General features: G+C 44.2%; 1 protein-coding gene across 1 annotated transcript in view; it reads right to left on the bottom strand.

The window, feature by feature from the left end:
- The window catches only part of Afg1l (AFG1 like ATPase), a 160,620-nt gene that overhangs the window by 35,982 nt on the left and 100,577 nt on the right, over window positions 1–24,061 (bottom strand). Inside the window, exon 8 of the mRNA XM_051164152.1 lies at window positions 13,271–13,353. Within this exon, the coding sequence (XP_051020109.1) occupies window positions 13,271–13,353 (83 nt within the window). The remainder of the gene's footprint in view (window positions 1–13,270; window positions 13,354–24,061) is intronic.

Raw genomic sequence — 24,061 nt, 5'->3', positions numbered from 1 at the left:
GCAAGTCCTTGATAGTTCCTGTTTCACAAATATGTCTATCAGGTATTTTGGGCCGGAAGGCTGAAGATGATGCTCCAATGTTATAGAGAGTTTTGGATGACTGTTCAGGCAGCAAACTGTCTCCGTCATTTTTTTCCCTTTGGAAGCTGCTACCCTACACTTCTGCTTCACTCAGATAATTAACTTTTATTCCTTCTCAAGTCTCTGATGAAGTTGAAGACCAGATAATTCAGTTTTACAATTAAGCGTAGTTATTTAGGGGTTAATATGTTTTTAGGTCTAGATAGGTGTTTTAGATTGATAGAGATGAGATAGGATAGATATTGATTTACATTTAGATGCACCAAGATAGGAAAGATGTTTTCTTCAAGGTTGCCAAATTCAAATAGCCAAAATATTATAAATGTAACAGTTTTATAATTCCTTTATTGTACTTTATTGTATTTATGTGTAATAAGATGAATGTATATGTAAAAAAGAAAAAGAATAAAAATTTTTTAGAGATTTGTTTTTATTATTTTTATTGGTGTGTGTGTGTGTGTGTGTGTGTGTGTGTGTGTTGGGGACATAGAATGCTACATTTGTGACAATGCTCGCAAAGGCCAGAAGAGGGCGTCGAACCCTTTACAGCTGGAGCTATAGGCTGTTGTGTACTACCTAATATGGTGGCTGGGAGCCAAACTGTGGTTCTCTGGAAGAACAGCCAGTGTTCTTAAACCCTGGGACATTTTTCCAGGCCTTTATAAGTGCTTTAAATAAACTTTTACAAATATATGTTACACAGTGTCCTTTTCCTAAAGACCTAAAACAAAAGAATGGTTAGGTTATGTAAAGTAGGAGATTGTGGTCAATCTCCACGACAGAGAGCTCAGCCTCTGAACACACTAGTCAAACGGTTTTGGGGGCTGGAGAGATGGCTCAGCATCTATGCAGAAAACATGAGCACGGTGGCACACATCTGTAACCCCAACACGGGAGAGGTGAAGACATGACGGTCACTGGGGCTTGCCAAACCAGCCAGTCTAGCAAAACTGGTGAGCTCCATGCTCAGCAAGTGGCTTGTCTGAAAAAAGAGACAAGATGGAGAGAGGCCAAAGAAAACATCTGACATAGACTTCTGGCCCTCATGTGTACGCGCACACACACACACACACACACACACATATATATATATATATATACACATACATATGTGTATACACACACACACACCCCTACACACACCGAACCATATACCCCCAAAATGAGCTTAATTTGGAGTTTTCTCTTGGAGCCACAAAAATATATGTGCCACACGTCAATGACACAATTATCCCACTTGGTTTTATGTCGTTGCATTTTCATCATAAAAAGTCATATCCCGAAGGCGAGGGAGTAACATCAAAATGAGCTGAAGACAAGGGGATTGAATCCAGTGTTGTGAGCAGCGTCCCCTCCTCTCCTCAGGGAAGCAGAAATGAGCAGGAAGGATGGGCGTGGCTTAGTGGTAGAGTGGCTGCCAGGTGCTCACAGGTCCCTAGTTCGAGCTCCAGCTCTGCAACAATTTAACGGACTCGCTTCAGTTCCCTGGAGACAGCTGGACTCTGGGTAATTGCTCATGGCACGACACTGTTACATACTAGGCCTCTGTGTAGCTAAGATTCAAGAAAAGAAAGTACGTCGACAGCTAATCAAGAGTTGACACAGAAAGAGCATTAGGGTCACTTCTGATTTGAGGCAAAGTCACTCTTTTCCAGAGCACAGCACAGCCTCCTTTTCATCTGCTCTGCAATGCCCTGAAAGCCGCCCATCTCACTGCTCCTGTCACCTTTGTTTCTCTCAGGAACTGTACTCAGGGGGCACCGTTCTGTTTTCTGTTGCTCAGTACCACTGTGTCTTTAAGTCAGAAAAGCCCTGGAGTCAATCACTGTTCAGCTGCCAGGAAAGCTGGCACCCACTCCCACGGGAGCCGTGAGTGGAGCACCTGGATTAAAGGCCTGAGTGCTTTGAAAGCATGAGAATCTTGGTTTATCTTTTCCACGTCAAGTCAGTAAGAAAAGAAACTCGTCAGTCGCTCCAATTTTGAAAATAAAATTCACGGCTGAAATCAGGCATTCTCCATGACACAGCCCCCAAAGACACAGAGCATGTTGAAAAAGAGCTTATTATGGCTGGATCATTTGAATTTCTCAACAAAAATTCCCAAACACTTGGAGGTTTCTGGAAGAGGGTCATGCATCAATTTAAATGGAAATTAATTTTTTCAAGAACCTCCCACTTCATTAGGACTGACTCAGGGCGACAGAATGCTAACCACACTTTGTTCCTTTGTCCCCTTTCAAAAATCAACAGCTTGTTAAGGTATCAACAAGTAGAACAGGACTGGCTTTCCTCAGTCCCCCTCGCTCAGTGCTCTCTATGCCAGAGAGCCAAAGCTGATTTGACAGAGAAATTTCTCCTTCCTCTTGGGGTTCTTTGCCAAACTTTCCTGGCAGGGAGTCCTCGCCCTCTCCTGATTCCTTGTGCATTCATACTGTATGGCTCTTTGTCCTCACACCAAACATAATCTGGGGCTGGAGGCAGGTCTAAAATTAAGTTGGTTTATACTTGCCTTAATATAAAACAGACTTGGTTGCATTTCAAATCCTGGAGGTGTGTTTTACATAACGGAATCGGTTGTTCAAATGGATTTTTATCCTACCATTTATCTTCTCAATCACGCAAAGGCTTAATTGACTGTTCAGAGATCCATTTCAGTCTCTATTTTCCCACCCTTCTCAATCACCTGGTGAATAATTTACCTGGTTCCATTAATCTTGACCTGTACATAATGCAGAAAGTGGGATCTCCTCTCAAATTGCAGAACTTCGCCCCTCTTGTCGCCCTATAAGATGCCGACTGACTTTCTGTGTTGTATTTCCCCTAAAAGAAGTCAGTAGCTTAACGTGCGGAACCACAGCTTGATACTTTTTTTTTTTTAAGTTTCTTTTTGTATAATTTCAGAAAGGCAAGATGAACAAAAGGTTTTAAGATCAATGAAGATGAGGGAGCAGCTGAATAACGAGGCAGAAAGGCAGGGGAGTTTTAATAGCCTTAAAAAAAAAAAAAAAAGTCCATAGTAAGTAACTAAGGACCCAGGATTTCTGCCAGATCAGTGTTTCTTATACTAAAGACTGACTTTCAGTTCAAAGTGTGATCTAATTGAAGATGAAATAACAAGCAGGTAGGAATGCTGAGAAACCGGAGCCGGCCGTGGTATCTCACGCCGAGGATCCTAAGATACAAGGGGCTGAAGCAGGAGAATTTCATAAGCTCAAAGGCAGCCTGGGCTGTAGAGTAAGCTCCTGGCTGAGGGACACCCTGTCTTAAAAGCAGAGCGGGGGAAGATAATGTTAAGAAAACTGAAAAATTGGACGAACATAATCTGTTCACCCATTGTACACCTACACATATGATCTGCAACTATGTACCTCAGCCAGTGTGGTTAAGCTGGGAATGACAGGCCAGTTTCATTCTGTGACAGCAAGCCCAAGTGGCCTGTGGTGTGAGATACCATTGTCACATGCAGTTTAATAGAGAAAGAAAAGACTTGTGCTGAGCAGACGGATGTGGTTGCTCTGGAAGTCTGTCCAAGGGACTGCTTTGCTGAGCAGTTTGTTAGCTGAAATCTCAACTAGTTCCACACACTTGCTATTAATTTCTCACTCAGTAGCCCTTGAGTTAATGTGTGATTAATTACTACTTAAGTGTATACCCAAAGTATGTCAAATAGAATACTTCTGTGGTTTTAACAGTTAAAAACTTGAAAACACTTTGTGTGATTACACCCTTCGGGATATAAACCAGGAAGCTGCTATTGGAACACACAGCTACATGTCTGTAACATTTGGCTAGGTGCCTGTAACATACGGCTATGCGCCTGTAACATACAGACAGCTATGCGCCTGTAACATACGGCTATGCGCCTGTAACATACAGCTATGCGCCTGTAACATACGGCTATGCGCCTGTAACATACGGCTATGCGCCTGTAACATACAGCTATGCGCCTGTAACATACAGCTATGCGCCTGTAACATACAGCTATGCGCCTGTAACATACAGACAGCTATGCGCCTGTAACATACAGACAGCTATGCGCCTGTAACATACGGCTATGCGCCTGTAACATACAGACAGCTATGCGCCTGTAACATACAGCTATGCGCCTGTAACATACGGCTATGCGCCTGTAACATACGGCTATGCGCCTGTAACATACAGCTATGCGCCTGTAACATACAGACAGCTATGCGCCTGTAACATACAGCTACGCGCCTGTAACATACGGCTATGAGCCAGTAACATATGGTTATGCATCTGTAACATGAACTCGCACATTTACAAAGTATCAGCCAGAAATCAGGAGTGAAAGAAATGGTATCACTATCAAAGAGGACGGACTATAAGATAATAAAATAAGTAGTTCTAATCTATAAGTCTAGATTTCAGCTTGGGGGTGTTCAATCATAGACTTTACACAAACATTCCAAGAGCAAAACAAACAAACAAACAAACAAACAAACAAAACAACTCCAAAATCTGCAACACATCTATGAGGTTTGGACGAGGGGTACTGAACCTGCTCTACGTACAGCTGCAAATGGACAAATGAGCTACCCAGATGAAAAGCACAGATTCCTAGGAAGATACCAACCACTGACACCGGCTCAAAAAGGGGGGCTTTGGGAGAAAAGGAGGGTGCGGCGTTACCTGGCACCAGGCTAAAAGACGGATGACTAACGACGGATATCTCTTTTAACTATAAACATAAGAGTCACCAATAAAGTGTTGGCAAGCCTAACCGAGCAAAGCACGGAAAGGATGCACACTGTGCTCGCTACAAGTTTGGAGCTGAAGGGCCCGCCCTCCCCGCAAGCTCCAAACATCCCCTCTTTCTCTGCTGTTAAACTTAGGTTAAAGGTGTGGTTCCCATTTCGCAGCACTATTGGGAGGTGGGGGAACTTTAGGGGGTGGGCCTAGTAGGAAGCAGTTAGGTAATAGGGGGTGCTCGCCTGAGACTTCAGGACTCAGGTACCTTGTGCCCTCCCACTCGCACTTTTCCGCTTTCTAGCTGCCTTTGCCCCAGCGCACTCCCAGCCACGATGTCCAGCCTGGCTCGGCACAGGCCCTAAAGCAGTGGCGCCACTTGCACGGGGATGCAAACCTATGACACCAGGGGCTGAAGTAGGAAGCCCCTCCTGCTCCGGGGTTTTAACTCTGATGTTCTGCTCAGGGACGGAAAGCTGACAATATTTATTCCAGAAACGCAAGCCTAATGTAAAATCTAAAAAAAAAAAAATCAATTAGTAACATAAAGTGTGTTAATATAACAATGGCCCCGAATCACACAATTATCTTGGTAAAAACAGAAAATGCATTTCACAAAATCTAACATGACAAAAATGTTCAACAAGCCAAGAAAAAGAATATTATTAACTGGTAACGGACATCTATGAAAACCCAGAGACAATGGTATAATTAATGGTAAAACTGAAGTTGTCCTCTATAAGGCCGGAAACAAGATAGGGCTCGTTGTCTCTTGTCTTTTCTCAGTGCCCTACTAGAGCTCAGCTCTGGGAAGAAAAGCTGAACAAGAAAATTAAATTTTAAAAAATGCCCAGCTTGCAGAGGACAAAGGGAACTGTTTTTGTAGATAATATCATCTTGTATTTAGAAAATTCCAGGACTCCTAGAATCTAGCAGATCAGTTCAGCAAGGTTGCTAAGCAAAATCTGTTGCATTTTATAGTAGTAATAAAGACATTAAAAATGAAACTGGAGAGCCAGGCATGGTTGTGCACTCTTTTAATCCCAGCACTCGGGAGGCAGAGGCAGGCGGGTCGCTGAGAGTTCGAGGCCAACCTGGTCTACAATGCGAGTCTAGGACAGCCAAGGCTACACAGAGAAATCCTGTCTCGAAATATCCAGGGGGGGGGAAAAAAGGGGAAAGAAGAAGGAAAGGAAAAAGAAAAAAGAAAGAAACTGGAGGAAATTCATTTATAGAGTATAAAAAGAATAAATTATCAAAAAAAATTTAACGGAAGAACTGTAAATCATATTGTATACAGGAAACTATAAAACATGGTTGAAAGGGATTAAAAACCAAAATAAATAGGCTTATCTAACTGGCAAGGAAAGGTGAGACCCAACCTTCTGAGACGCAAGCACCTGCAATGTGATTGTGGGGTGTGGTAAAATGGTCTCAAGGCGCCCCAGACACCTTCCAAATCAGGAAGGGGCAACTTTGCAGGCAGGAAGTAGAACCTTGCAAAGTGGCTGGAGAGATGGTTCCGTTGTTAGGAGCACACACTACTCTTGCAGAGGATCCGAGATGGATCGCCAGCACCCATGTGGGGCAGCGTACAACTGCCTGTAACTCTAACTACAATGCTGTGGCCTCTGCAGGCACCACACTCATAGGCGCGCGCGCGCACGCACACACACACACGTCATAATCAAAATTAAGGGGCTGGAGAGATGGCTTAGAGGTTAAGAGCACTGGCTGCTCCTCAAGAGGCCCCAGGTTCAGTAACCAGCACCCACATAGTGGCTTACACATGTCTGTACCTCCAGTTACAGGGGATCTGACACCTTTCTCTCAGCTCTAAGAACACCAGGCATGCACACGATACACGGACATACGAGGAGGCAAAACATCCAAACACTTATAAAATTAATTAAATTAAAAATTTTAATTCTAAGAACATTATGTCAAGATTTTAGATATGGGAAGGCATGGCGATGAAGCTAAGGAACATTTTTCACTGAACGATGTAGTCCTCAGTGGAAAGAGGAGACATGTTTATAAGGAGCGCGACAGGCAAGAAGCAGGGTGTTTTTAATTGTGGGTGTGTGGGCATAAGCTTCATTCTTAGTTTTTGGATCTTTTTTTTCCTTAAACAGAGCTCCAGGCTTTGAGCACTGGGGTGGGGGTGGGGGTGCTTTTTGTGTCAACTAATTGTTGCTTCTTGAAAATTATAATTCAAAGATACAGTCACCAAAATGGCTCTCTTCTTGGAAGAGATGTTTCTGGAGAGGAAAGCCAAGAATGGTTGTGAGATGAAGCTTTAATTGAAAAAACACTGAAGAAGAAACTTATTTTTGAAATCTATTCAAAGGAGGGATGTGTGTGTGTGTGTGTGTGTGTGTGTGAGAGAGAGAGAGAGAGAGAGAGAGAGAGAAAGTTATGTGTCAAGTGAAAATAGGTTATGTCTAAAGTATTCTAGGTCGTATTTTCTTCATTTTCAGGACGGTCCATGATCCCTACACACATTCAGCTTAGATGGTCATGCAACATTAGACCACTAACAGCGGCTTCGTGTGAATGCTGGGTAGTGATGGTACAGTGGTCATGACTCTGGTAGTAGGGAGCCAATGAAATAAAAGTTCACAGCTCTGATAAGTGGCCTGTTGAGACAGCCAGTCTTCTGTGGGTACGCAAGGCCTTGACTCTCCCCAAAGTTGCATTGAGATGAGATGATGTTACCCTTGGGACAGAGACAGACATGAAAATGACAGGTTCCAAACAAGCTCAGGCTCCTCCCATGTCACAGGACTCAAGGCCTGTTCTGAAATCATCCTGAGACCCAGGAAAATGCCCTCCTACCTCAGAGGCCCCCAGCACAAGGAAGAAATGGCATATCATAATACTCAGGCTGCTCTCCGTACCAGGCTAATAGAATCCTTTGTTTCTGACCCAGCTCTTGTGGGGATGAGAAGCCATCTGCCTGGGGGAGCCAGCTGGAAGAAGAGTGAGGTCTAGGCGTGTTCAAAAATCTCATCTTGAGACCAACAGAAGTAGCAATGTTTCCTCCCTGCCCTGGTCCTGCAGTCCCAGCATATGTAACCTTACATCTCCTGCCTCGGCCACCCTTGTAATGGTCATGGAACCTGGAGGCCAGGTTACAGGTTAAACTTCCTTTCCCTTATAAGGTCATGTCCAGCAGCACCTGGAATTCCTCTTTATGCAAATCAGGCATCCTCAGCATCTTGGCCCTACCCAATGATGCATACTCACCCTGAAAACCTCTACCTACCACCCAAAGGTTTTAATAGTCTGTGTTCCCTCCCCCCCAATTAAATGAGCTGTCTTACTGCAGCTCTCTTCTGAGAAGGCTGTTTCCCCTGAGTACTCACCACTGACCAAGATCCTGCGTAGCACCCACCCGCTCTGGCTAAGCTTCCCTCCCTCCAGTCCTGCTCAGCGTGCACTGACCCTGGATACCCCAAGAGGGAAGCAGACACTGGCAGCAACTGGTGCCTAACATGGGGCAATTCTTTGAACCGAAAATGGGGGGGGGGAGTGTCCCCAGGGGAGGGGAGTTGTATATTACTACCATGGCTCCCTCTTCCCTCCCACAGTAAACACTGAGGGGGCCCTGATGATAGGCTTCCTTGCAAAGAGCCAGGGACAGGGAGTAGCCATCTCAACAGAGGTAGGGCAGAAACCCACCTTTAATTAGGGTAATGGTTATCAACTTGTCCCAGAAATCCTATTAGGTTAATAGCCAAATGAGTGATTTCTGAATAGCCATTGAATATCAGGGAGAGAAAAAGGGGTGACAAGGATATTGAGTTATTTACTTAAGGTTCCCAAAGCTCTATCCCTGCCATTTCTGAGCATAACAGCGGGTAATACCTGCCTCAGCTAGAATTCTAGGAGCACTGCCCAATGGGGTGTGTAGCTATTCTAGCACCTTCTGGAGCTAGAACAATGCTCCCATGAGAGCAGGGGAAGAGCTAAAACTAAGAAGCTATACAAGCATTGTTGGATCATACCTAGCAAGTGCCATGTCTTTTAGGGGTGCATCAACAGATTTAAAGCCTCAACTACCTCAGAAGACAGTGCTTGCAGGGAGGCGGGATTTCTTATCCCTTTTTAGGTGATCAAAAAAGGTAGTAGAGTACTTGTGGGGAGGGAAAGCCATGGTCGAAGCCAATTAGGGTTTCCCAAAAAGCCTTGTAGGGAGCCAGGCATGGCAGCACACACCTGTAATGCCAGCACTCAGGGAGGCAGAGGTAGGCAGGTCTCTGGTGAGTTCAAGGCCAGCCTGGTCTACAGAGTGAGTCCAGGACAGCCAAGGCTACAAAGAGAAATCCTGTCTAAAAAAAAAAAAAAAAAAAGCTTTGTAAGGAGGCAAGAGTTAAAGTTTGAGGGAAGGAACAGGTGGGTTTAAGTTGGAATACTGAAGTGCGGGAAATTTCCATTCAAAGAATGTGATGGGTGAAATAAGCTGTGTTTTGTGAGGAGGGAGGATAGAAAAGGTATTAATTGATCCTTAAGTTGCCAAGGGGTGGTGGAAGAGTCTCCCCACACCAAACAATCATCCACATAATGCTAAACATAGAGACCTTTGTCTAAGTAAGATTTTAATGTGGTGGCAACAGCCTGTTGGCAAATAATGGGACAGTTTTCCATTCCCTGAGGAAGAACTGTCCCTTCATACTGTGAGGCTGGCTCAGAGCTGTTAATGGGGCCGGGATACTGAAAATGCAAAGCATTCACAGTCTTGAGGGTAAAGGACAGGGGAAAAAAAGCAACCTTTAATGGGGCACTGGTGGGAACGACAGAGCCGGAGGGGTAGTCCCCTTTGGGGGAATCCCCAAATACGAATGGTTTTATTAGTTGTTCTTGTAGCAGTCTCCAGCCTCCTGAGCTCTTGTTTACAGCGAGCACGGGGTTTCCAGGAGCTACGGGGAGGGCGAATAGACGCTGCGCTGCTCTTTCATAGCTGAGCGAGGGCTTCAAGTTTTTTCCTTGATAAAGACCCCTGTTCAACCCAGATAGGCTCATTAGAAAGCCAGTTGAGGCAAGGAGTGTTATATTTAACAGAGGCCCCTGAGAATTGTGGGTAACCGGGGGAGGGATTGTAAGGTTCGTATGGGGATAGTTATCATTACGGGTACAATCATTTACCCTACTGTAACTTTCTTTAGGCTGACTGGTGAGCGTGTCTCTTAGAGATTCTAGAATGTCTCTTCCTAGAATACTGGTGGCAGTGTTGCCCACAGGGGTGTATATACTACCTGTGCACCCGTCAGGCTCCTCCCATTTGTAGGCTTGTTTGGTGGTGAAGGCATGGGAGCAGCCTCCTATGCCTAGAAGCTGGGGACCAGGAACTAGTTCCCAGTCTTGTGGGACGTCTTGTTCCCTTAAGATTGTTGGATATGCCCCAGTATCAATGAGGCATTTGAATGGTTTGTGTTTTGGTGAGTCTTATTATATGGGATTTTAAAAAAAGATTAATTAACTAATTTATTTATTTATTACATACACAGTGTTCTGCTTACATGTATACCTGCCTACCAGAAGAGGGCACCAGATGTCATTATAGATGGCTGTGAGCCACCATGGGGTTGCTGGGAACTGAACTCAGGACCTGTGGAAGAACAGACAGTGCTTTTAACTGCTGAGCCATCTCTCCAGTACCTATTTTATGGGATTTTTTAAAGGGACCATTTTTTCCTGATCTGGGATTTCTTTTGATGTGATGATGTATTTCCCATGATAGATCAGGAAACGCCAGGTTCAGAGAAGAACATTCCCAGGGGGACAGGGAAGATACATCTCTGTGAGGGATTTCTCAAAGTCCCCAAATGTAAGCCTTACTGCAAATTTCAGAAAAACCAGTGACTGCCCTAAATGGCTTTGCATAAGTATTGGTTGATTATTTTTTTGTTTTTAAGAGAAAAGAAGATGGAGGGTTTGGGTTTTTGATGACACCCTAGCAGGCTGTTGGGGTCCAGGCAGAGGTTTTGGGGCTTTCGACCAATGTCAAGGAATCGCACTGGCCAGAAGGAGTCGATTCAATCTTTAATACCGTAAAAAGAGAAAAAGAAATTCCAGTTAAAGCAGAATTATTGTCATGACCTAAGGGGATTTTCTTTTATGCTGCCACAAAGGAGTTCTATGCAAGGGAATAAGAGGTACACCCTGAGCCCCCTTTCCTGCCATAGTTCAAGGTCTCTTGGACATTCTGGCTCCCTGAGATGTTAGCATGAGTCTGTGTTCTGCTCCTACATGCCTTCGGAATGGAACCAAGTTCCACTGTGCTAGAGATGACTTGCTTCGTGTGCAGACAAGATGGCTCAGAGGGCAGAGTGCTTGCTCTAAAAACTGACAACCAGATTTTGACCCCATAACACACACAGCAGAGAGAGCCAACTCCCACAAGCTGCCCCTGACCTCCACATATGTGCTACGGGAAGACACACACATAAACACACACACACATAATTACATAAAAAAAAAAAATAAATAAAATCACCTTGTTTTTTTTTCAGGAAGAAAAGGCACCCTAGGTCAAAGAGAGAAAAATGCCTATTCTTCAGCAAAAGCAGCTTTTCAACCTCAAGAAAACTCAATGAAAGTGTGTGAGTACCATGACAGAGACTTCATGACACAGGTGTGTGTGTGCGCGTGCACATGCGTGTGCACACATGTGTGCGTGTACATGTGTAAACCAGAAGTCAATGTCTGGTGATTTCATCAATCACCTTTCTCTCTCTTTCTTTCTTTCTTTCTTTTTTTTTTTTTTTGAGACAGCGTCTCTCATTGAACCTAAGACTGACAGGTCTGACTCCGCTGGCTTGCCAGGATGCCAGCAGCCTCGATTCTCCAGCCCCCCATGCTGCCCCACCCAGCAGCCTCGATTCTCCACCCCTCCGTGCTGCCCCACCCAGCTTTTCCGTAGCTGTGGGACATGGAACCCAGGTTCTGGTACTGCATGGTGAGCACTTTGCTGACTGACCCAGCCCATATTCTTCCCTTAAGAAATTCATCATTAGCTGGGTGTGGGGACACATGCCTATGATCTCAGCACTAAGAGAAGCAACAGCAGGTGGATCTCTGTGAGTTCAAGGCCAGCCTGATCTACAAAATGAGTCTAGGACAGCCAAGGCTACACAGAGAAACCCTGTCTTGAAAAACCAAAAACCAAAAACCAAAAAAAAAAAAAAAAAGAAAGAAAAAGAAATTCCTCACTAAGTAGTACTTAATTCTTCCATAATAGTGTACTTTGCCTAAAAACTGGGAGCATTCCTTTGAAAAAAAATAATAAAAGTAATAACCATGTATTGAAAAGTACCACATACCTGAAATGCCTAGAAATAGGCAACAAGAAGTCAGGGGAGGGTTATTTATATCAGAAAAATAAAAGACTCAGAAAACCTCAAGATAAAAGAAACTGGGAAGAACGCGTCCATATGAAAGCAGACAATGGTGCTGAGAGAACTGCTTTACGTTATAAAGTGCTTAAGGACTAAGCACTTAAAGGGAGATGAAGCTTCATAATAAATCACCAGAATCTGAACATAAGCCGCAACAGTCCCTTTGGTGTGTTGTAAAGTATGCAATTTTAATTATGTGATTTTTTTTTTTCCTGCCTAATTTCTGCTTCAAAAACAGTAAGTACTTCTGCTTATGGGGTGGCAAAGACAAGAAGTTTTCTCAACCTCTCATATGCACGTTGTCATCAAAATTTAAATTACCAGAAACATGCCTTTTAGTTAAGTTACAATTAGGCCTGTGGCGTAGTTCCTGAGAGCCCACTGTGTGCCAAACACTGTTGGCACATCCTGAACAACAGTTCCATCTGTAAAGCACTCTTTCCTACCCGGGTTCTCACGAGTGACATTTTCAAACAAACTGTATTTGTTTTCTCAGTGTCTGCTGAATGATCTTTTATTATACATCGCTCCTACTCAGGAGAATCTTTTAAAAGACTTGAAGATACCCTTTGTTGTATTTGCATATAGGATACGTTTTACATCAGTTATGCATCGGAGTCAGTCAACAATGGTAAATACAGACAGATTGTCTGACAAAATACAGCAACAATTTGGTGGGGGGGACGGGGATGGAACACTTGTCAGAGATGCCCACAAATAATTAATTCCTTTAGCACATTAAAGATACTCTCTTAATATTACAGCCTCTTTTGAGGGGACACTCATTAATCCCCGACCATCTGTCATGTCCTCCCCAAAAACCTAATTAGGTTCTTCCTGTGTCACCCAATAACACATTAGAAGATGCTGCAAATAAGGACGGCAAAGGCAGCATAAAGAAGTTAACATCATAATACTTTGTTTTAAAACTATGAAATTCAGACTAGTCTTTCAAGGCTCTAATAAAACGCTTAATTTTCTTAAACTTCTCCTGATAAGACATTAAAGGATAAACTTGGAAAATTCACACACGCGTGCACGCACACACACACACACACACACACACACACACAGATACTTACAGATAGTAGAGTTTTCCTGCAGGAGTGAGTTCCCTTTTCCGATAATCTATCCCAGAATCTAGCTGGACTGTATTGCAATATTCCTATAATGGAGACATAGAAAACATCTTTTTAAACAAGGAATAGATTTGACTTAAGGCCCACTCCATGAGATGGAACCCAGATCCAACAGTGCTTGGGTGGTCAAATACTAGAGATTAGAAAGCCCAGGGTGCTAAGGAAGAATCAAATATCACTGGTCTTTTGTGTGTGTGTGTGTGTGTTGTTTTTGTTTGTTTGTTTTAAAGACAGGGTTTCTCTGTGTAGCCTTTGCTGTCCTGGACTCGCTTTGTAGACCAAACTGGCTTCAAACTCACAGATCTATCTGCCTCTGCCTCCCTGAGTGCTGGGATTACAGGCATGTGCCACCATGCCTGGCTAATATCACAAGTCTTTATAATCATCATCATCATCTGAATGATAAAATGACTCCTAATGACATTCTGCTATGCTCAGATCAGTGCCTTATTCAGCCATCATCAGAGAAGCTTCCTCCTACAGCAGATGCGAACAAATACAGAGACCCATAGCCAGATATTACAGAGAGAGACCTTGGGACACTCTGCCCTAAATGGGATGTCTCCACCAGATCCATCCCCTCAGGGCTCAGGGAACCCCACTGAAGAGGAGGCAGAAAGAGTGTAAGAGCCAGAGGGGATGGAGGGCACCAGGAGAACAAGGCCCCTGAATCAACTGAGTCAGGATCACAGAGACTGAGGCAGCAAGCACGGAGCCTGCCCGGGCCTGACCAGGTCCTCCATACATACACACACACACACACACACACTACGGCTTTGAGTTTAGTGTTTTTATTGGATGCCTGATTGTGTAAATGAGTGGTTTTCTGATTCCTGTGCCTTCTTTGGGGCTCTTTTCCTTCAGTTGGTTTGCCTTGTCCGACTCTGATGTGATGGCTTAAAAAAATTATTTATTTTTATGTGCATTGGTGGATGTTTTGCCTGCATGTATGTCTGTGAGTGTCAGATCTTGGAGTTACAGACAGTTGTGAGCTGCCACATGGGTGCCAGGAATTGAATCAGGGTCCTCTGGAAGAGCAGGCTCTTAACCACTGAGCCATCTCTCCAAAAGAAGACTTCAGCACGAAAGAGGAGGAAAGGCAATCCGAGAGCAGGGTCATAGATCTGTGCCAACGTTTAAAACCACACAAATGCCCTCACTAAAGTGACACGTTCTGCAGACCCACCTTCAGTTCTAAATATCTGCCAACTGCCTTGTCCCTGGATCTCCTTCTAGCCACGTGTCCTTAGCATCCTTTCCTATTATACACGCCTCCTCTCAACCTGAATAATCCTGCATCGTTAATCCTTTCTTCACCCATATAATCCTTTTTACATCCTCCAGGCTGTACACACACACACACACACACACACACACACACACACACACACACACACACACACACACACGAACAAACTCCAATTATCTTATTACAAATCTCATGAACTTTGCAACATCTACTTGGATTAATTGGGCTTGTGGGGATGAAAGGAACATGCATGCATACATACATACAAACATATATACATACATACATACATACACACACACACACACACACACATACTCACTCACCAAGCAGCAGAGTAGTCCAGGCTATTTAGAATAAGTAAAAAAAAAACATTTATAGGATGTCCTTTTAGTTTGTATTAAAAATGAAAACTGGGGGCTAGAGAGATGATTTCGGGGTTAAGAACACTAGCTGAAATTTTAGAAGACCCAGGTTTAATTCCCAGAACCCACATGGCAGCTCACATCTGTCTGCAATTCCAGTTCCAGGGGATCTGATGTCCTCACACAGACATTCATGCAGACAAAACACCAACGAACATAAAATAGAATGTAAAAGAATTAAAATAAATAAATAAAAGTTTCTGTAAAAAAATCAAAACTGTATTTTTAAACAGTTAATGAAAAGTTTTATCTTTATGACTTTACTATTTTTCATTAATAAAAACTGCATGTTTCAAATCTCTGAGACCAAGCTAGTGAGAACAGACAATACTTTGAAAATGCCTCAAAAACTCTCCCTAGCCTAACACGTTCTTACAATGTGGTGCTGATATGTTAGCCAGTAAGAAGCAGGGCGTGTGATCTGTCCCTTGAACTGTATTCCATGGGATGGGTAGAAGCGCGGAGCACGCCTGTCAGCCCAGCACTCAGGAGCCAGACGCATTGTCTTGCTGGGGAACTATCTGGAAGCCGGGTGGTGGTGGCACACGCCTCTAATCCCAGAGCGCAGGAAGACAGAGGCAGGCGGATCTCTGAGTTCAAGGCCAGCCTGGCCTACAGAGTGAGTTCCAAGGCAGCCAAGGCTACCCAGAGAAACCTCATCTCAAAAATGAAATGAAATCAAATAAAATCAAATAAACAAATGAACAAAAACAAACCAAACAAAGCTAGTGGTTGGCATATTTCCTCTGGTACCCTGAAGTGCCAGGTAAGTATCTAATTGCCCACAGGCCACTGCGCCGCGGGAAAACGTCAGCTCTCCATACAACGTCCTGACAAGGTTCTGCAACAACATGAAGACAACGCGTTTACCAGTCACTAGCCATCCCAGTCACAGCACTCACCATGGGCTCAGGAAGCTGGATGGCCAGCTGAGCCATAACTGAACTGTTTGGTTTGGTTTGGTTTGGTTTGGTTTTCAAGACAGGGTTTCTCTGTGTGGACTTGACTGTCCTGGAACTCAGTCTGCAGATCAGGCTGGGCTTGAACTTGGAGATCTGTAGGTTCAGGGTTTTGTTTTTTTGTTTTTTTTTTTTTTTTTTTTTTTTGAGACAGGGTTTTTCTGTATAGCTTTGGCTGTCCTGGACTCATTCTGTAGACCAGGCTGGCCTGGAACTCACAGCAATCCTCTGCCTCCCAAGTGCTGGCATTAAAGGCATGCTCTACCATGCCTGGCCACTTTCAGTTTACTTAACCAATAGATTTTATTACGAACTTATTGACTGAGCGTATGTCCCATGTAAGCGGACTAACCGAAACAATAGGAAAAGAGGATTAAAGAATAACAAAACCATAAGGATATCAGTTCCGAGGAACAATTCTCCTGGCGTTGCCAGCAGGATTTCTTCTGCTGGAACCTGGAGTAACCAGAATCTGGAACCTCAGCAGGAGCCTGGAGCCCTGAAGCCTTCCCTCGAGTGAGCAGTTCTCTCTAGGAGCGTCTTGAAGTGGAGCAATGAACAGCCAGAACTATCCCAAGTCTCCAAAAGCCCCGTCTCTTGTTTCTGGCTCACATATACACCTCCTCCCAGAATCTGTTCACGGGATCTTTTCAGCTGGCAACAATCAAGCTCCCACACGAGGTGGTTGGTCTTCTAGTGGATTAACCTCACCTGTTCTCACAAAACCATTCTGATGCCACACTTGGGATCATAACAAAAACAGTTTTTATCTCTCCTTCGTCTCTTCCTTTCTATTTAATAAAATAAGCTATATGTGACAGAGATCTGCCTGCCTCTGCCTCCCCAGTGCTGGGATTAAAGGCATGCACCACTACCACCCGGCTAAGAAGTACCAGTTTTAAGTTTGCATGTTACAGACATTGGCTGTCTACCAATGAGTTTCCAGAACATACCATCTGGACACACCAGAAAAGTAGCATCCTTCTTCCTGCTGAGGTGCACTGCTGTATACACTGCAGGGCTCCTTCTCAGCGGCCCAGGGCACAAGACTGCCCACATCCTCTCTCCTCCCACAGTACAGCCACCAAGGAGCTGGTGGAATGGGGTGACCAATGCTCTGGAGATTGAGGGGGTTCTTCATGACAGAGGCCTTGTCAGGACACACCAGGATAGTCTGAGTAATCTCCTACTAGTCACCTTAAGAGCAGAGATGCAGAAAACTAGCCTAAAGGGAAGGCACATGGGCAGGCGGTACTAGGATTACACAGTCATTGTAAATCGGTTTTGCATAAAATAAGCTCCAAGCAGCTGGACCTCTGAAGGAACCATACAGCCAAGCCTTGGCAGCCCACGTTTGAAGGATGACCCCTGAACCTAACCAAGGCATGGCTTCTTAAAAGCCCTCACAGCCACCGGGTTGTTCACCATTTCCAGTCCAGGCTGCACTCTCAGAACTGCCTGGAACCCACCAGAGAGGAGTGCCCAAATGCACCATCCCACTCTCTCCTTGCTTCATATGACCTGTTAAGAAAGAAAAACAAAAGGCACAATCATCCATCGCTTCCCACCCCCGTCTCTCTTCTACTCTGAATAATGTAGAAACCCTGAGGAAAGAGATTTACCCTCCCTTCTGTGTCACAGCCCCTCCTGTGACAGTGAGGGCTTTGCCACCAGCTCAAAGGGAAAAAAAGAAACCCACATTATTAAAGAGCCAGTTTTCCTCTGCATCTCTGAAGAAGGCAGCCTGGACTGTGAGCAAAGATAGCATAACACAGCAAACCTACCTGCTCGCTGCCATGGATTTGCCAGGTTCCATGATCTCTTCTCAATTACAATTTATCCTATATGACCCAATATTCCTAATTCAGTCATAATCCCCCCCCCCCTTTCTTTTTGGCTATTAGAAGCAAGGCTAATGGAAGTTACACAGGCTCACTTTCTCATTCTGGGTAGCTAACTTCTCAAACACATGAGTGATTAGCTTCAGGAAATGATTGCATTTGTACATTCAGTAATCACCTAATCAGTAGCTAAGAATTGTAACCAAAGCCCCAGGATGCAAGCTCTTAATTGTCTGCAAAAGACTAACTCCCAGTTTATATTTTTAGAGAAAAATAAATGTCAAATTCTCAGATGGTTTGCACCCATTCTAGCCTACGTTCCTCAAAGCACTTTGCAAAAGGGTGGAAGGCAATGAAAGCTACACTATCCCCAGGTTGAGGATAAACCTGAAGGGTCTGGTTTCTAGAAATTTCCCTAATTTCCAGGTACCTTGGCAAGCACTGGTCCTCGGGCATACGCACCACACCAATCAGCCTCCAGGTGAACTTTATTTTCAAATAGTTTGTGTATTTATGCACAAAGGACAAATACAATTAAATAATCTGAAAATGCAATTAGAAAGATGTGGGGGAGAAAAAGGAAGGAGAATACATACTGCCGAGAGCATGAGTCAAAGGCCTTTGACATTGGAGAGAAAAATATATGAGCAGCCACCGCACCACGGCAACTGGCACTGCGCCATCTACTGCGCTATGCATAGCAACTCGGAATAAGCAGGGCATCTCACAGAGGAGCTTCCTATAGCATCTACTTTGTTCCCAGTTTGATGCTGGGCCAGAGCGTACTTGTCCAGCACTTGCCCAGCACGTGTGTGCCGGGAGCTAGGTCCTTTCTCAGGACTGAAAAGGAGAAAGGCATCCACACTTTCCCAGTGCAAACAGAGGAACAACGAAGTCAGTCGGGAAAGTCTTTAAGACCACAGCATCTTAACGTCTAAGGAAAAGGCTAAAAAGATGGACCTATACAACACATGGATTTTATTTAAAAATTAACAGCTTCCTATAGAAAGAGAGAAAATATGAGAGGGGAAAACAGTAGTATCAGTTGAGTTTTTAGTGTTATCTGGGCGACTATTAACTAGATAGTTGAGGGATGGAAACCGCCAGTACTGTTGGCTGGTTTTAGCTATTAGTAAGTAACCAGTAAAAAGACAAATGGTTGACACTGTCCTGATCCAGGCAATCAAATATTTTAATAACTAAGTCCTATTGCTTAATTCTTCTCGAAATTGTTATCTTTCTGAACTAAAAATGTTATTCATTCTTCTATTAACACACACATACACACACACACACACACACACACACACACACACACACACACACACACCCCTCCACCCCTATTCAAAAAAATAAAAGTAAAAGTAAGCCAGGCATAGGGATACACACCTTTAATATCCGCACTCAATGAGCAGAGACAGGCAGACATCTCTGAGCTCCAGGACAGCCAGAGCAACATAGTAAGATTTTGTCTCCAGAAAAATTTTTTTAATTAAAAAAAAAAAAGGTATCTCAAAATGGGTGTGGTAGCACATGCCTCTGGAGGCAGAGGCAGGCGGATCTCTTTAAGTTCAAGGCTAGCCTGGTCTACATAATGAGACTTTGTCTCAAAACAAACAAATAAACAAACAAACCAAGCAAGAGTGCTGACACTTAAAGTAAGTCTCCTTCTATTCCATTAAAATAAGTCTGTTACTAACTTACATGGTCTAACTTTTTCTTAGATATAAAGAAATCATAGGGGCTGGAGAGACGCCTCGGTGGCTGAGAGTATTGGCTGGACTGAATCTCCACCTAGCACCTACAAAATAAATCTTAAAACCATACACACACACAAAGGAAGAATGAGATGGGAAACAGCCGATGAGGCCTGCACCTGTAGCTCAGTTGGTAGAGTGCTTGCCTTGTGAGTAAAAAGCTCTGGGTTCTGTCCCCAGGAGCACACAGAACCAGATATGGTGACACATGCCTGTAATTCCAAAGGCAGGAAACAGGAAGCTTAAAGTCAGCACCAGATACAGGGTGACCCTGGGACCTTGTTGCAAAACAAACAGATATGAGAAACACATGGTGGCATACATGACTCTAAGCTCAATTATTTGTGACATCTTAAAACTTCTATGAGAAAAAGTAACTTAATAAATAGTTTATAACATACTGTACTACCTTTTATGCTAAGAACAGAATTCCATGAGTGAGTGACAAGTACAAGGGAGAAACTGAGGCAAGAACAGAAAGGTGAGAAATGGCCATACCTTCAGTTTTTCTGAGGCAGCTTTACATCCCAACAGCTTAAGTCTGTCTCACTTAAGATAACCATGTCCTACTATTTCTAAAGCTTAAGGATGTGTGTGTGCACACGCCCGTGTGTGTATATGAATGTATGTGTGATATGTATTTGTGTGTACATATGTGTATGTATGTGTACACATGTATGTATGTGCATATGTGTGTACCTCTGTGGACTTGTGTATGTGCATGTATGTACATGTGAATGTGTGTGTATAAATGTGCACACATGTGTGTGCATGCAAATGTGTGTACCCACATGTACTTGTGTATGTTCATATGTGTATGTGTTATGGTATGTGTTCATGTGTGTGTGGATATGTGTACGTGTGTACATGTATATGTGTGTATAAATGTGCACACATGTCTGTTTGTGCATGTATGTACATGTGGATGTGTTTGTGTGTGTGTGTGTGTGTGTGTGCAGCAGTGTGTGTGTGTGCAGCAAGGCATGGGATGCATACCCATGCAGACGCCAGATGAAAATATTGGCTGTCCTGCTCTGTGACTCTATAGCTTACTACACTAGGCAGAGTCTCTCCTCAAACCTGGAGCTCGCTGATGTTCAGGCAATGTGTCCAGCCAACCATCCATCTCCATCTCTCACACTGTTGGGGTAACAAGCACATGTGTCCACATCTAGCTTTTTTTACATAGGTACTAAGGTCAAGTCTTCCCACTGGTACAGCAAGCACACTTACCTACTTGAGCCATCGCTCCAACAACAATGACTAAAAACTTAAATACATGAGCTTCTGCGCTGGTTAGCTTTTGTCACTAAGATGCAACATAAACACCCAATCTAAACAAAACATCACTAGGACTTCTGCAGTCCCGGTATCACCTCCCACCTCTGCAAGGTGACCCAGAATGCGGACTCCAGCACCATAGAACTTGGCCTGCTGGTGGAGCTTCGTGTGGCGGAATGGGACAGAATGCACTCCTTCACACGGGGCTTCCCTTATGTGTGGAGATCCTGTGCCCAGCAACTGTACATCACTAGCTTATCTGTTGCTCCGCAGTATTTTCTTTGTGAGTCTGCCAGAACAGATTCCTGCTACTGTGGATGTTTCTATTCGTTTATGGCTCAGTTTTTGGTTTCTTAAGGCAGGGTCTCCTGTAGCCCGGGCTGACCTCTAAGTCACCGTGTAATGGTCATGGAGTCCTGATCCTCCTGCCACTACCTCCTGCGGCTGGGATTGCAGGCATGCACCACAGAGCTCAGCTTGTTCTCCTGCTGGTGGGCCGCTGAGGTTTCCAGGTACCTACCATTACCGATAACACAGCAACAGACATTCTCGCATGTGATTCTGCAGAGGTGTCTCTGTGCTCTTGTTGGAGGTGCCCACAACAGGAACTGTTTGACACATTGCCTTCAGCGGACACTAGCTGCTTTCTAAGGTGACTGCACTGACCTGCACTTACACCAGTGGTACGGGAACACCCTTGCTTATCTGCTACTGGTGCACAGAATTTACGATGAAACCTGCCTGTTTGTTATTTCAGGGTCTCGGTGTGTAGCCGGGGACAGCCATGAACTCATGACTTAGCACACGTTAGCTCAAATCGGTGACTCACCAATCCTAAGTGTTAGGATTACAGGATTACAGTGTTAGTACCACCACTGGCTTACAACTGGTGTGTGTGTGTGTGTGTGTGTGTGTGTGTGTGTGTGTGTGTGTGCATGTGTTACACATCAGTATGCCTGTGAGTGTCAAGGCCTGAAGTTTATGCTTTGTGTTTTCCTTCACTACTCTCCACTTTATCTTCTGAGGCAGACCCTCCTGCTAAGCCCAGAGTTTGCCAATCTGTGCTCGTCACTAGCCCACTTGCTCCAGGGACCCTCTGTTTCTGCGTCCCAAGGGCTGGGCTCACTGGCAGCCATCACACCTATCTGGCTTTTGCAAGGCTTCTGGGAATGAACCCAGGTCCTCACATTTGCCCAGCTAGCAGCTTATTGACTGAGCCAGCTCCCCAGCCCCTCACAACTGATGTTAAAATATGGATGCTGCTCCCTTGCAACCTCTCTCGTGCATATAAATTTTGTGACTGACTTTGCAGAATGTACTAAAGATGCTTCTTATATTTCATAAATACACCACACTGTTTTATATCACAAGATGTGCATTTGTGGTTCAACAAGTCCCCATCAGCTTCGATGCTTATTTCGGATCTGCCTAATAAATGCGAATGAGCTGTGTCTGCATGGTGCTACCCAGGTGCCTGCATGGTGCTTCCCAGGTGCCTGTATAGCGCTTCCCAGGTGCCTGCATGGTGCTTCCCAGGTGCCTGCATGGTGCTTCCCAGGTGCCTGCATGGCGCTTCCCAGGTGCCTGCATGGCGCTTCCCAGGTGCCTGCATGGTGCTTCCCAGGTGCCTGCATGGTGCTTCCCAGGTGCCTGCACGGTGCTTCCCAGGTGTCTGGACAGGTAGCGGTAAGTGCAGAGCTTTTGCTTGGACACTCTGCTAGCTTCAGATATTTGCCTCAAGTTGTGTACCATTTTCTTTTCCTCCCAAACATGGGCACACTTTCTGATTTAATAAACTGATTTCCTCTGCCAATTACTGAGCTATGTGATCTATCTATCTATCTATCTATCTATCTATCTATCTATCTATCTATAGATCTATCTACCTTATCTTTCTATCTATCTATCGATCGATCTATCTACCTTATCTATCTTTTATCTTACAATACAGAAAACTGAATTCTCGATAAGCTGTTTCAGAATTTCTTCTCCCTTCTAAAATTAACATGCACCTCTCAATAACAACTCTGAATATCAAGGGTCCAAATTCCCTAAAACAAAAGACATAGACTAACAGATTGGATTTAAAACAAAACAAAACAAAACAAAACCAGAATCCATCTATTGTCTGCTTCCAAGAAACACACCCCACCAAAGGTAGATGCCCTCTTAGGGTAAAAGGATGGGGCGTGGTGCTCCAAGCAGAAGGAACTGGGACACAAGCGAGCATTGCAACAGTAACGCCTGGGAAAAGAGGCTCAACCTGGAACTAGTGAGAAGAGAATTGTAAAGTCACTTTATTATGACTGAGAAGTAACCCTTCAAGAAGACATTGTAATCCTAAGCATACCTGCACCAAACACTTCATAAAATAAATTCTACAAGATGAAGCCACAGACTCACACAGTAAGAGTGGGTAACTTCTGTACTCTACTACCATTAACAGATGGGTCACTGAAACAAAAAATAAAATAAAACGGAAACATTACAGATAAATGACATCATAGGTCAACTATAAAGTGTTCCAGCCAAACACTGAAACTTTTAATTTTTCTCAGGAGCCCATGAGACTTTCTCTAACGTAATTAGAGTCTCAACGGATACAGGGAGGTTGAAATAACTTCTCAGAACTGCAGAGAGGGTTGTCATAGGTCTCGTTTGATATGAGAGTGGAAAGGAATTGTGGAGTGGAGGTGTAAGTGGGGAGAGGGGTGAGGAGTGCGGGCAAGGAGAGAAGAGCAGGGAAGGCCAACCAAAACTAGTGATGCATGAAAAAAAAGCCATAAGGTTTAAAAACTGCAAACAGTTTGAATGCAGGTGCCCTGTGTGATTGGATAACGCTGCTGCAAGAAGCCTCAGACTACCAAATGAAAGTCCCAGTGCCAGGGGAAGCCACGAGTGAATGCTGCCATCGCCATTGGTTGCCTACCAGCACTAGATGGCAAGACTCTGTTGTGTCACATGAATATGTTTTTTGTTTTGGTCCCAGGTGTGGGATGTGGGAATGTTTTTCCACCACTGAAAACAGTTTGTGACCTCTATTAGCTGAAAACAGACTCATGAGAGGGTGCATGATGATTGGCTGGAAGCTGTCTCGTGTGAGGGTCGTGGACCCTGAGAAAGGATTGATAGAAGCCCACAGACAGTAAGACAATGCTTTGGCATCACTGCTCTCTGCAACAGTTCACATTTCTTCGCTGGTCTTAACTTTTCTACACTTTA

Source organism: Acomys russatus, chromosome 21 (assembly GCF_903995435.1).
Source record: "Acomys russatus chromosome 21, mAcoRus1.1, whole genome shotgun sequence".
In the NCBI taxonomy this organism is placed as follows: domain Eukaryota; kingdom Metazoa; phylum Chordata; class Mammalia; order Rodentia; family Muridae; genus Acomys; species Acomys russatus.
This window is presented reverse-complemented; position numbering and strand designations above follow the sequence as displayed.